Raw genomic sequence first — 13373 nt, forward strand, 5'->3', positions numbered from 1 at the left:
CCTTCTCTTGCCTCTGTAAACACTGCAGTACAATATCCAAATACAGTCCATAAGTGGAAGTTTGAGTGTTACAGAAAAAAATGAAATTCCTGTATTAGTGCTCTTATTAGAACTGTACTATTGGGGAACAATTGGGTTTAGATTTCTGCAAAAATAATTACTTAAGCTATTTTCTGCAACATCTGTGAACTATTAGAGGACACAATGGTAAGAACAGTCACACTCTTAAAGTTTGTACTGTTGGCCTAGTCTTCGTGGCCCTTAAGGTCAAGCAAAGTGTTAGCAGTGAAAAAGAAAAGCTTTTATTTTGGTTCCTACACTGTATTTAATTCGAATTTGCTGGACGTAATAGGGTTTGTTTGTTTGCAGCTACAGTCGGCTTCTGTTTGTCCCATTATATCATCAAGCTTAGACCTCAGATTGTACTGTCTGCACAGCACTAAGGTGTGTTGTAGCCCACAGAATGTGTGATGTGACGCAGCCATGCTAAAACTAGCAATGGGAGTACAAAGCACTGGGGATGGCCCTCTGCGGCTTCAGAGGTGGCATCAGGTTGGAGGTTGGAGTGAAAGGCCGTGTACATACACACAGGGCTCTTTGTTTAGTCTCTGCTTAGGTGTGAATCCACTGTTGTAAAATTTCATCACTCACTTTGTACTAAGGAACGAACTTTCCTTTGACTGCCATAAGAAATTCTTAAGTGCTTGTAAAATCCCTAAAATAATCTAGATCTAGATGTTTTTACATTTCCATTGAATTCACCTATGATCAAGTTGCATTCTAACTAATTACAAATTTGTGAATGAGAATCATGTTGATTGCGCAGTTTAAAACCAATTCATTTCAATACCTGCCAATTTTCCCAAATATTGTATTTTCTTTCTTTTTCTTGAAGTCTTTGTTAAATCATTGGAATCGGTGCAAGTATTGAATACCGCAAAAATGTAGAACCCCATGAACATGCAGTGTAAAATCTTAATGACCTTTTCTTCGTCTTCTGTTTTGACAGGAAGTCAAAGACAAAACCAAATGGAAAGAAGCCTCCAGCAGAAGAGAAGAAGCAATACCTAGAGCCAGAGTTTACAAAGATCAGAGTGGTGGATTTCGACCTCAAGGAGCTTGTGGTTCTACCCCGAGAGATAGACCTCCACGAATGGCTGGCCAGCAACAGTAAGTGATAGTGATTCTTTTTTAAATAGTATGTTCTAGCCTCCTAATTAATCAGTTACTTTTTATATGATGACAATAAAGCTTTCAGAAAATGAATCATTTGGGAAAATGATTTTCTACATCTGTGCTCATAGTAGATTTTTGTGGAATTATTTGACAGTTTCTGTTTCAAGCAAATCAAGTTATTTTTAATTGTGTCCCAAGCCATCTCTGCAACCTTCAGTTACATATTTTCAAGAAACTCAAAGACAATCAAATTATTATAATGTTTCTTAACTGCCCATTGAAAAGGAAATTGACCTGTGCTGAACTCATAATTTGGTGACATTAACGTGAAACAAATCAGAACTTTTTATAACTTCTTCAGCCAACGCTAAAAGATCACTGTTGGCTATAAACGAAAATGGACAATTTTCTACCTCCTCTACTTCCTGATTTGTTCATCAAATCACAACACTGTGTTAGAATTGGGATAGACCGACTAGGTGTTCTAGATAGTATGGTGGAACTCGTGGTTCCTGCTGCTATTCAGCTCTCAAATGTAAGCTGCTCTTATAGGTTTTTACAGTCATTTATGGTCGAGGATCAATAATGTGTAGCAATTTCTGCTAGGCTTAGTTCAATGTTGTAAGAAAGTGCTACATTATGTTCATATTGGTTAGAAATAGACAAGACAGATGGTTTTGTGGAAATGCAAAACAGTAGAACGGGATAATGCCAGCCAACAGAAGACGTTGGAGGTGCAGCAACCGCAGAGCGTAGCCAAGCCTTTAAAATGATCCAGACGTTGCTGTATTTAGCACTTTCCTAGCAACATCATTCACAGTTTCATTACCGTCACTTGCTTGTCGTTCTTGTGTACGTTTTGGTAAATTTTTTACCTCGCATTTGCCCTCATTGACATTGTTTCTGCAATTGTTTAAGAAAGTACAACAGGCTGTTGAATTGATCCTCTTATTTATTGTGTTCATCTTCCTGCCTCTTGTTTTCCTCAGCCATTTAATATGGTGCTGTTTGAAGGGGAAACGGGGGAAAACGTGTTAAAACTTGTTTCCAAGTGTTAACATTCTCTCTGTGGGAAGTTTGAAAGGTCACACGTTTGGACTTGTCAAAGATATTTCGTTTTTTCTTTTTCTCTTAGCCACTTTTTCTGTTAAAGTTTTTAACAACCTTGACGCAGTTTTGATAGCCGTGTGTCGGTCAGTAACACTCAGCGGCAAGATAAGATTGAGTCACAACGCACAAAAGTCACATGGCAAGGTTGGACAGTTTGCCACGTTCAAGTAAGATATGTAGGTTTTACTAAGAAACACTTTTTGTCTGGAAGCCCTGCAGGTAAAACCTGACATGGGATGTTATAATGCTGGCTTACCCGTGATTAGCATACAGTGCCATATTTCCTGCTCTCCTGGGTTTCTTTTTAATTTATTTTTTATTTTTTGCATATTTTTAACTCAGGTATGTTTCAGATAATCAAACCAATTTTAATATCACACAAAAACCCAAGGACATACAAAAGGATGTTTTAAAATGTTGATTCCATTTATTAAGGCCCAAAAAAAATCCAGACGTACTGGGCCCTATGTGAAAAAGTAATAACCCCTAGTCAAATCACAAAGTAACTCTAACTAACCACAGTTTTGGGAAAGCTGAGTTCAATTTCACAGGCCTTACCAGAAAGTGATTGTCAGTACCTGTGTTGATATAAGAAATTACTTAAATTGAAGCTGTGAAACAAGGTGAATGGGCTACAAAATTTACATGCCACGATCCAAAGAGATTCCGGAACAAATGAGAACCAAACTGATTAAAATCTATTAGTCTAGAAAAGGTATCAAAGCCATTTCCAAGGTTGTAGGGCTCTAGCAAACTACTTTCAGAGCCATTATCCAAAAATGGAGGGAACTGTAAACGGTGGCCAACCTTCCCAGGAGTGTTCGGCCAAATATATTATCCAAGAGTGCGACAATGGCTCATCCGGAAGGTTACAAAAGAACCTCAAAAAACAACCAAGGAAATATGGGCCTCACTGGCCTCAGTTAAGGTCAGTGTTAATGGCTCCATTATAAGAAAGACACTGGCCAACAATTGAGAGTTCCTAAAGGAAAACCACTGCTGTCACAAAGGAAAAAAGAGTTGTCTCACATATGCCTAAACACATCTTGATTAACCTCAGGACTTTTGAAGATACACTCTGTGGACTGATGAGTCGAAAATAAAACTTTTTTGAAGGTGTGTAGCCCGTTACATCTGGCAAAATAATGGCACAGCATTTGACAAAAAGAACATGATGCCATCAGTAAAGCATGGTAGTGGCATTGTGATGGTCTGGGACTGCTTTGCTGCTTCAGGGCCAGGACAATCGGCTGTGGTTGACAGAATAGAGTTCTGGTGTTTACCTGAAGATCCTGTACGAGAACATTTGGACATCAGTTCATGCCCTAAAACTCGAGGACAACGGTCTAACACACACCAGCAAATCCACCTCTGAAATGCAAAAAATAAAACAATGAAGGTTTTGGAGTGGCTTAGTCAAAGTCCGGATTTAAATCCAATTAAGATGCTGTGGTGTGGCCTTAAACAGGGAAGTTCATGCGAGAAAACCCATCCAATATGGCAGATTTGAAAAAATTTTGCCAAGAAGAGAGGGAAAAAATTCCTCCACAAGGTTGACTAATTCCAATTATTGTAAACATTTGATGGCAGCCAAAGGTGGCCCAACTAGCAATTAGGTTCAGGAGGCAATCACCTTTTCACATTTGGCCAGATAGGTTTTTACTTTTTTGGCCTTCAACATGAATCAACATTTCAAAACTGCTTGTTTATTTCCTTGGGTTGTTTCTCTGTGATGTCAGAGTTGGTTTGATGATCTTAAACTTTTACGAGTGATAAATATTCAAAAAACAGAGACATCAAGAAGGGGCCAAATTCTTTTTCATGGCACTGTAAATTTAGCAAATAATTAAGCTTTCGGCGTATATTGCCTTTTACTTGGCATCAGTATAAACACTGTGTTTTTTCTCTTTCTTTTTTTGCAACTAAAATAAAACCACCATAAGGCTGATTTGGGCATTTTACTTCAGTTCACATGTTTTATTATTTTGACATACCGTGCTTGCCTACGCTGACCACTAAATTTTTTTTTTTTTTTTTCATAAAACTTGAAGGCTTGTGGCTGTATTTAGTTCTTAGCTTTGTGCTTCTTGTGACTGTGACTCACAAATGCCATTTACACATACTTGGACCAACATGTCATTACCTAATCTGCCTCTTCCCTGTTTTGACGTCAATAAGTATTATTAAAAGATAATTATTTACAGCAAATTACTTCACGCTGGCATTAACTGATCTTTTTTTTTTTTGTTTATGTTTTTTGTTCTTCCTGCAGCGACTACATTCTTCAATCTTATCAACTTGCAGTACAGCACCATCTCAGAGTTCTGCACTGGCGACAGCTGTCAAGCCATGACAGCATGCAACACGTGAGTAATAGGATAAAAAGTGAAGCCTTAAAAGATGGTAGGGCGCCCGCTTTGAGACTGGGAGGTCGCTGGTTCGCGCCTCGGCCGAGTCATACCTAAGACTTATAACATTGGTGAAATGGCGGCGCCCTCTGTTGGCTGCGGCTGCATCGGCTCGCTACAACGGGTCAGGTGTATCGACATTTCGTTCTGTGTACATTGTTACAAAGAATGACAATACAAAGGAAATTATTATTATTATTATAAATCTAGTGTCCGCAAAAAATAGCAATACCATTTTGGAGTTGCACTCTTCACACATAAAAACTTACAAATATATATAAATGAAATAATGCAAAAATGCAACAGTTAACGACATACAGCACAAAAAAAACAAATTACTTCTAGTGTAAGTTATAGTGTTAAAACCAAGCAATGCTCATTCTATTGACAATTGATCCTTGGTTATTCATGGTGCATTACTGGCATCTTTTGGAGTTTTGCAGCAGTAACGGGTATTGTGTGTGATTTCTTACTTTTTCTAAGAACCACTTTCGACTTCAAAATGGCGCTCTGAAATGCTACTAAAATACATTTTGAGACTCCTTATGATTATACAAATAAACATGACATGACTTGAATTTTTAAACTATCTATTCTAAAAATGATTTTCAATGTTTGACAGCACTGCTGTGCATAGCACATGTATCATAAATACAATTTACCTGGGGGCTACCAAAATTAGGGTCCAGCTAAAGTAGGGCCGGATCAGGTTTTCGACAAGATAAAAACATTCTGGTATTTTCAGATATCTTTTTTTGTTCTGCACAAAATTTGTTTTAAAGATAAAAAAGTACTTATTTGGAGTTAATTAGAAAAAAATCAAACCTGTTATAAGTTACATGCACTTCCTTTTTTTTCTCAGTCTCTCTTTCTCTATTTTTCTCCATCTCAAGCTTTTAATAGGAACAAACGTCCAGTCAAGCAAACTGACTTTTAAATACCGCTTTTAAAGCACACTACAGACAGAACTTTTTGCGGGCTGATTCTTTTTTGTTTTTTTACACCGCTTGCACTGTATATTTTTGGCTTTTTTGTGATCGAACTTTTCCCAATTTTGAGTATTGCCTACCTAATTAGCACAAAAGACGGATCCATATCAAACTCTCAAGGGCTGCACTAACAATAAACTTTCATATTAAGGTGGGAGCCTCAAACTATTTGGCCCCAATATTAACGCACCTGAAATTAAGTGAGACTACGCAATTTCTTTGGTCAGTTTTACAAAATAAAACCTTGGAATCGCGTTGCAGGAAGGCAACAATGGTGGTTCTGGGTCTAAAGTCTGCCGTCTTTTTAGGAGTCAGTAATATAGAAGAAAATCCCCCATTCTTTCTTTCTTGATAGGTGGGCAAACGTTTTATTTTTACAAGTACACATTGTTTTATTTAACTGCGACCGTAAAATATTTTTGACAACCTTGATTTCCCACCAAGGAAGAAGAGTGTTTGCCGTTAAATGTCTGATGATAACTGCGCGGCGGTTGGCGCCTCTCAAAGGTCATTGTCCCCTGGACGACAGTTTATCGCGTCTAACAGTGGGGCAACAGCTAATTCTAAGCATTTATCCAACTAGTTTACCCTGTCAGGGTGGGGAACGAACTTAGCATGCACGTGCTTGTCTTAAAGAGCGGTTATTTGTCCTTCCTGTGTATTCTGCACACTGGAAAAACCGGACAATCTGAATATGAATTTCCACGCCTTGTACTCAGTCCCACAAGACTCAAGCAAGCCAAGTTGAGGCGCCTGTTTATTGTGAAAGGTGAGCTTGTCATGACTCTACCTCTCAGTCAAGAGAGATTTTTGAAAACGTTTAAAATGTCAAATATTAAAGACTACACAAGTTTCAAACTCATTTCACACTGTGCCACAGCCACCATCGGTAGATATCAAGTAGACCGGACAACTAATTATGATACCCTACTAGCTATAAATAACCAAAATATGACGTTTTTCCTTTGTTGTGGTGTAAAGAAGTTTTAACACACTGTGAAAATGTTGACATTATAAGATTCATTTCATAAAATATTTCACCTCAGATTTCCTTCGTCTAAACTAGTGTCAAGTATGAAAAAGTACTGATAAGTTGTTAACCGTATGGAAAAAGTAGTCAAAAGAAGTTGAAAAACCGAAATCTAAATAAAAGAAAAATGAGATAGATAGATAGATAGATAGATATATACTTTATTCATCCCCGTAGGGAAATTCACACTTCCAGCAGTCTACCCCGTTGTTTATTAACAGATTAACATGATGCCCGAGGGTGCTTGTAGCGGAGTGGATGACGTCACGCCAGTCCAAAAGTTCGACATTCCTGCGGCAGATGGAAATCTTTTCTTTGTGAAAATCCAGGGATACACCACCTCGTGCAAGTCCGCCTCCTCTCCGATTCCCCCCGGCTTTCATGTCTCTGTTTAGCGACGTTGAAGCCGGATTTCTCCAGGTGGCTCCGGGTGGCTACACGTTAGCCTCCGGAATGCTAAACGTGAGCCACGTTTCCGCAAAACACAGCAACTGCGCTCCCTGTGCGCTTCGATGTTTTCAAAAAGCACTCGATGATCTTATTTGGTCGTGAGTTCGCATTTACCATGATTACGGATGGTACCGAAGACTTATAACGCCGCTAGCCGCTTCGCTAGCTTCGGCTTTTCTTCCACCATGGGCCCCTTCATCACGCCGGCACGAGAATTCCTCAGGGCAAGGAGTTGAAATACACGCATTTCTTGTGCGTTAAAACCCATGTCCATAGGATAGAAGTAATCCATAGTGTAGTTGTCAAAACGGGAAGAAAAAACACCGAAGATAGGAGCAGACAATAAAACAATTGGGCAGCTGCTGGAAAAGGCAGCCGCTCGTGGCAGCGCCGCTTTGATCTACAAACTGAAAATATATTGAAAAGTACTGAAACGTATACAAATATACAAAAGTGTTGTTGGGTGTGACAAAGTACTTGTCCGTTGTTAAAATGTGAAAGTGTACTAAAACTGAAATGTAATAAGTGAAAAAAGTATTGAAGCTTAGTGAAAAAGTACTCAAACGAAGTTAAAAACTGATTTTTTTTTTATGTACTTAAAGGTAAGAAAAAGTATTAAAATGAATTGCAAACTACTGGAACGTAAGAATCATATTTTGGAAAGGCCTTTAAAGGAGCTTTACGGAATTTGAAAATGTGTTACTCTCTCCCACCATCTCCTGGCTTAAAGCCGTGATTGCAGCCATAGTCGGTGCATCCTTGATAATAATAATAATAATAATTTCCTTTGTATTGTCGTTCTTTGTAACAATGTACACAGATGTTGCAAGTATGTGCATACCCTAAACACGCTTGAATAAACTATTCTGTTTTTCTCTTTCTTGGGGTGTGAATTGGTGTTTGGACTTTACTTAAAGAACCTCTCTTATTAATTTCATCCTTTTCATGCTATACTTACAAATAAAAACAAAGCAAGAAACCGCGGGGGCTTGCATGACATCTGTGTCCAACACTCCCCCTAATGTGTTCTGCCCTGAACAGCTTGGCCAAACATAAAATGAAAGCAGATATAAATGTAAATCGTGAAAAAACTGCTGAAAAATATTAAAAAGAATCAAAAAGTACTTAAAAGAAGTTAAAAAACTGAAATGTAAAAGAGAAAATAATACTTAAAAGTATGAAAACGTATTGAAAAGTATAAGTACCGTATTTTCCGCACTATAAGACACACGGCTTATAGGGCGCACCCCGAAAAAATAGTTTTTGGTCCTATATTTGACATACATAAGATGCACAGGATTATAAGGCGCTACAATGGGAACGTCGACAAAACGGTCAGATAGTTCAGTCAAACTTATTACCCCCTTAACATTCCCAAAGCTTGCAAAGACGCAAATACGTGTCGAGAACACGTGCGGATGCGGTGTCCGTACGATGTCACTCAAATGCATTGTTCCATCATTCGGAAGGTTAAAGTCTTGGGATTCAAGAAATGCCAACCATTCCTTAGTTTCTATTTTCGCTCGCAACTTTACTGTGCATATGACAATAAACACTTGGAATTGAGTTTGATTTAAAAATAGTCACTCCATTCCATCCATTATCTGCACCGCTTATCACAGAAACATCGAGTTCAGTCTGAAACAAGATACAGGAAAAATATATAGCCGAAGTAGCTCACCAAAGTCGTGTTCAATAATAATGTGCAGCCATGGTCCTCTTATATCCGTGAGTTTAGTAAATCCAGGAGAATAAAATATTTACAAATACAGAATAGTAAAAAAATGCTTTCTGTATGCCGTCAACCATGTGCTATACGCATTCATCTTTTTCGGCCAATTGCAGGCTTTGTTTTGCCGCTTCAGCCAATGCCAGCCTGTAAATGATAAAAAGGATCCGCCCCTTGACCTCCGGATAACTTTAGCCAATAGTGATCGATTCAACTGATGATTGACACATCTTTTTCGGCCAAATGCAGGCTTTGTTTTACAGCTTAAGCCTATGCCAGCCTGTAAATGATAAAAAGGATCCGCCCCTTGACCTCCGAATAACTTTAGCCAATAGTGATCGATTCAAATGATGATTGACACATTGGTTAGCCAATGAAACGCCGGTAAATAAATCCCAGCATACACCGCGGACTACTTGGCGTTCGGGGGAAAATCTAGTCGGCGGCTGCAAGTTAGTTGGAAGACTTTACGATTTAATATTGATCCATAAATAAGGCGCACTGTATTATAAGGCGCATGGTCAGCTTTTGAAAAAAATTAAGACTTTTAGGTGCGCCTTATAGTGTGGAAAATACGGTATTTAAATTTACAAAAGTGCTGTTAACCCCATAACGTTCCATCAGGCTGCCGGACTTATGATAAACAAATATCTGTCTGTACGATGTCATCACTCACTGAAATATGTCATGCCACATATCATTGGAAAGCTTAAACCTTTATGATTTAAGATATGCCATTTAGAATATACTTATCACAGAAATACGATCAGTCTGAAAGAAGATGCCCTAAAACTATAAAGCCACCATAGCTCACCAATTACGCCGACTGGCCGTCATCAAATTCGTTGAATGTACGCAAAAATGGCTTTATTACATCCAGGACAATCCATAGAATCCAACCTTGTAAAATATTTGCCCCAAAACACACAACAATGGGGACAGATTAAAGAAAATCTGCCTAAAAGCATGTTTCCTTAATTTGACATTCCTTCTTGCAATTTGTTCTTTTCGCTCCAAAACTGGCCATTGAAAATAAACGGACTCGTAAAATTATTCCTAATATGGTAGTTTGCCTCTGACCTTTCAATTGACACCAGTATCCACAGTCATCATTAGCCTATGTAGGTAGGCCTGTTTGATAAAAGGGAGATCACCTCCAGTATGTCCGAATATCTTCAGCCAGTAGTAACAGATTCGCATGATGATTGACACATTGGTTAGGCAATGAAATTTCCAACATAAATGTATAAAATTTTTCAATGTGTATTCAAATCGGGGCCAAAATTAAACATGTGTAACACAATTGGTGATTAATTTTTACGCACAGGTGTTCACAACCAATAATATACAAAACGTACAATAGTATAAAAAGGAACGTATAAAATATACGTAAAGCAGCAAAAATGACAAAAATTAGCAAAAAATACTAGAAAGCCTCTGAATTGAGGGTTTGAAGACTTGTGATATCTGATGGACATATTCAAAGGGACAGTGTGTAATATTTAAATTCTTCCAGTAGTAAAAAACATTCATTCAGGAAAAAAAACATTGATTTGAAGTTATTTGACACTTGTATCTCTCTATTGTTTAATATTATAGAATATTCTGTTGTTGTGTAATATTGTTTCAGTCCAAAACTTCAGTATTTGAATAATTAAAAACGTCATTAAGATATCTGATTAATCTATTCATTGAAAAAAATAATTAAACAATTCATTTATTACGAAAATAATTGTTAGTTGCTGCCCTGAGTCCAACCCTACTACTTACAATAATTAACTTGGTAATAACTTCTTACATAACTCATTTTTCTTGTTGAGGTAGTTTTGTCTTACGTGATGGCATCTCTTTCAAAAGCTTTCATATGTGAATGGTTGTTATTCAAAGTTAAAAAAAGGAATCATGACAAAATAAATGTTCAGTTACTATTTGATTGTGTTCTTCTGTAATATTTTTTTCCTTAGAACGAGAACTTGGCTAGCAATGTTTTAAAAACCAAAATTTTTTATAAGGTGTGATACTCATTATTTCAAAAGAAAATCATAGCTTTCCCCCAGTACCAGTATTGACAAACGTCACTGTCCGTCAATGCTGAGATCCGGCTCATCTCAAAAGAGCGTGATGTTGCTTCACTCAGAAAAACAACGGCGACCAAACAATGAAAGTGCTGTATCTGAGTCAGGGGGCTTCTCCTGCTAATCTCTACCCCAAAAAAATGGCCAGGAGAGGGATCGGTGCCACCAGGCTTTACCTGCCCAAGACGCACTTCAGGAAGTGGTGCCCCAATGACCCTGATGGTTAAGGGATCCGTGAACCGTGAAAAACATAGTAACGACATAGTGATAATGTGATAAGTTGTTTTTCAGAAATGCTTTGCGCTAATTGGGAACAAAAAAGTAGGTCTCGGCTTCAAAAAGGTTTGAGGCCCCTTAATTAGACAATACAGTGCCATCTAGTGGCCAAACATTACACACTTTCTGTGCTGCTCTGTGTTGTCTCGCAGGCCAGATTCAATCCCCTGGTGGGCCTGATCTGGCTTGCTGGCGGTATTTTTTTCCACACCTGGACTACAATATCAGGCATTTGTTAGTTTCTGTTTCTTGTGTTGTCGGTTTCTTAAATGAAAGAAAAACACAATTTGTGGAGGGTGACTATATTGTTCCATGTTTTTCGTCACGTTGAAGTGGACCCACCCATCCTTTCCTGTTTTTTTTTTTGGCTTTAGTGCCCCTGCCCAAAGACTGCTCAGTACTATTTTAGGAAGAAAGTGTTCCCATTTGTTGCGCAAGTGCCACCATTTAGGTTTTAGAAAAACAGTTTTTGGTTTAAGATCAGGTAATTGTGTCATTGTAATTCTGTGCAGTCCTTGGAGACATTTTTGTGATTAAGGGCAACATAAATAAATTTGACTTGACTTGACTTTTTTTGTGCAGTGCACAGTGGTCGCTTCTTATTGTTCATTGAGCTCGTGGTTGAGGGGCAACAAAAGTCTGGTGCCTTGCTAGGCTTTTAAGTACGTTGGGAAACCCTGTCATTCATAAATGTGTGGGTTACAATATTCAATGTGTATGGAAAAGATCCATGTGATCTTTTTTTAAAATTAGAAATTACCATATTTTCCAGATTAAAAGCCGCACAAAAACCCTTACTTTGCCAGAAATTTGAAAGCGTGCCTTTTATACCGCGGTAGATACATTTGTAAATGCATACAGTTTTTATGCGTGTCTTAACTCGAAGTTTTACAGTATACTCCCGTGTTTGTATTTGTCAGTCGGAAAACATCCCTGACCATAATTGCGAAACATCATGTGCAACGGGAATCGAACCTGGGTCACTGTGGAAAGAGCGCCGTCACTTAAACACCACACCACCAGTGTTTTAGATTACATATGAAAAGGCATAAATGAACGCAAAGTGCGTTCATATCTTTCAGGACAACTTTCCATTTTCTCAATATTCTAACACTCGTTTCTGGCACTGTGAGTATAAAATAGTGTGCAAATGAGATCAAATCAAATGTCTTTTCGTATGTCATCTGTTTCATTAGTGGTCTATTAATTAGATGTTGGCGTTCTCAGCGCCGCGACCCAGGTTCGATTGCCGTTGCATACAATGTTTTGAGATTTTTGTCAGCGACATATTTCGTCTGATCAACGTATACAGTAAGTTCAACAGTTATACACAAACAAACACTGTAGCTCTTAATGTAGCTTTAATTCAATGTGCCTTGTCCAGAGCACCTTATTTATGAAAAGTGTATGACAGACTATTTCGGGGGCGTGCGCCTTAAAATCCGGTGCGCTTTTATAGTGCTCAAAATGCTAAACTGATATTTTCAATAATGCTACAATGAAATGAGAAGTAGCTGTTTTACATAGAGATGGGTGATATCAATTTAAGTCTTATGAGTATTAGCTGTGGAGTCCCTCAAGGGTCTGTGTTAGGAACTTTACTGTTTTTATTTTATATAAATGAATGACTTGAGTAATCACGTCTCATCTCATTAGCTGCACCGCTTATCCTCAGTAAGGTTGCGGGGGTGCTGGAGCCCATCCCAGCAATCATCGTGCAGTGGGCAGGGGACACCCTGAACTGGTTGTCAGCCAATCGCAGGGCACACAGGGACTGACAACTCGCTCATTCACACCTAGGGACAATTTGGACCGGCCAATCCACCTGAAATGCAGGTCTTTGGAATGTGGGAGGAAACCGGAGTGCCCGGAGGAAACCCACGCAAGCACAGGGAGAACATACAAACTCCGCACAGTAAGTCTGGCTGGATTTGAACCCACACAGGAGGTTCCCAAGACCTTAGAATTGTGCCGCACACGCGCTAGCCACTGCGCCGCCGTGCTGCCCCTAATCACGTATCATTTTGTTTTAAAATTTACTCTATTTGTTGACGACACCACACCATTGGGCTGGGGGACACATTTACAGGAATATCAGGCAGAAATATTTGTACAACTTGACAAAGTCAT

The 13373-nt window shown here is 38.6% G+C and overlaps 1 protein-coding gene across 4 annotated transcripts in view; it reads left to right on the top strand.

Annotated features, from left to right (window-relative positions):
* The window catches only part of mob2a (MOB kinase activator 2a), a 102621-nt gene that overhangs the window by 81150 nt on the left and 8098 nt on the right, over window positions 1–13373 (top strand). For all 4 annotated transcript variants that reach the window (XM_088340923.1, XM_088340922.1, XM_088340921.1 and 1 more), the window contains exons 2-3: window positions 1010–1170; window positions 4559–4652. In XM_088340923.1, coding sequence (XP_088197049.1) covers window positions 1010–1170; window positions 4559–4652 — 255 coding nt within the window. The remainder of the gene's footprint in view (window positions 1–1009; window positions 1171–4558; window positions 4653–13373) is intronic.

The sequence above is a fragment of the Urocampus carinirostris genome, chromosome 7 (assembly GCF_059441175.1).
Source record: "Urocampus carinirostris isolate Australia breed hairy pipefish chromosome 7, RoL_Ucar_1.0, whole genome shotgun sequence".
NCBI classification, from domain to species: domain Eukaryota; kingdom Metazoa; phylum Chordata; class Actinopteri; order Syngnathiformes; family Syngnathidae; genus Urocampus; species Urocampus carinirostris.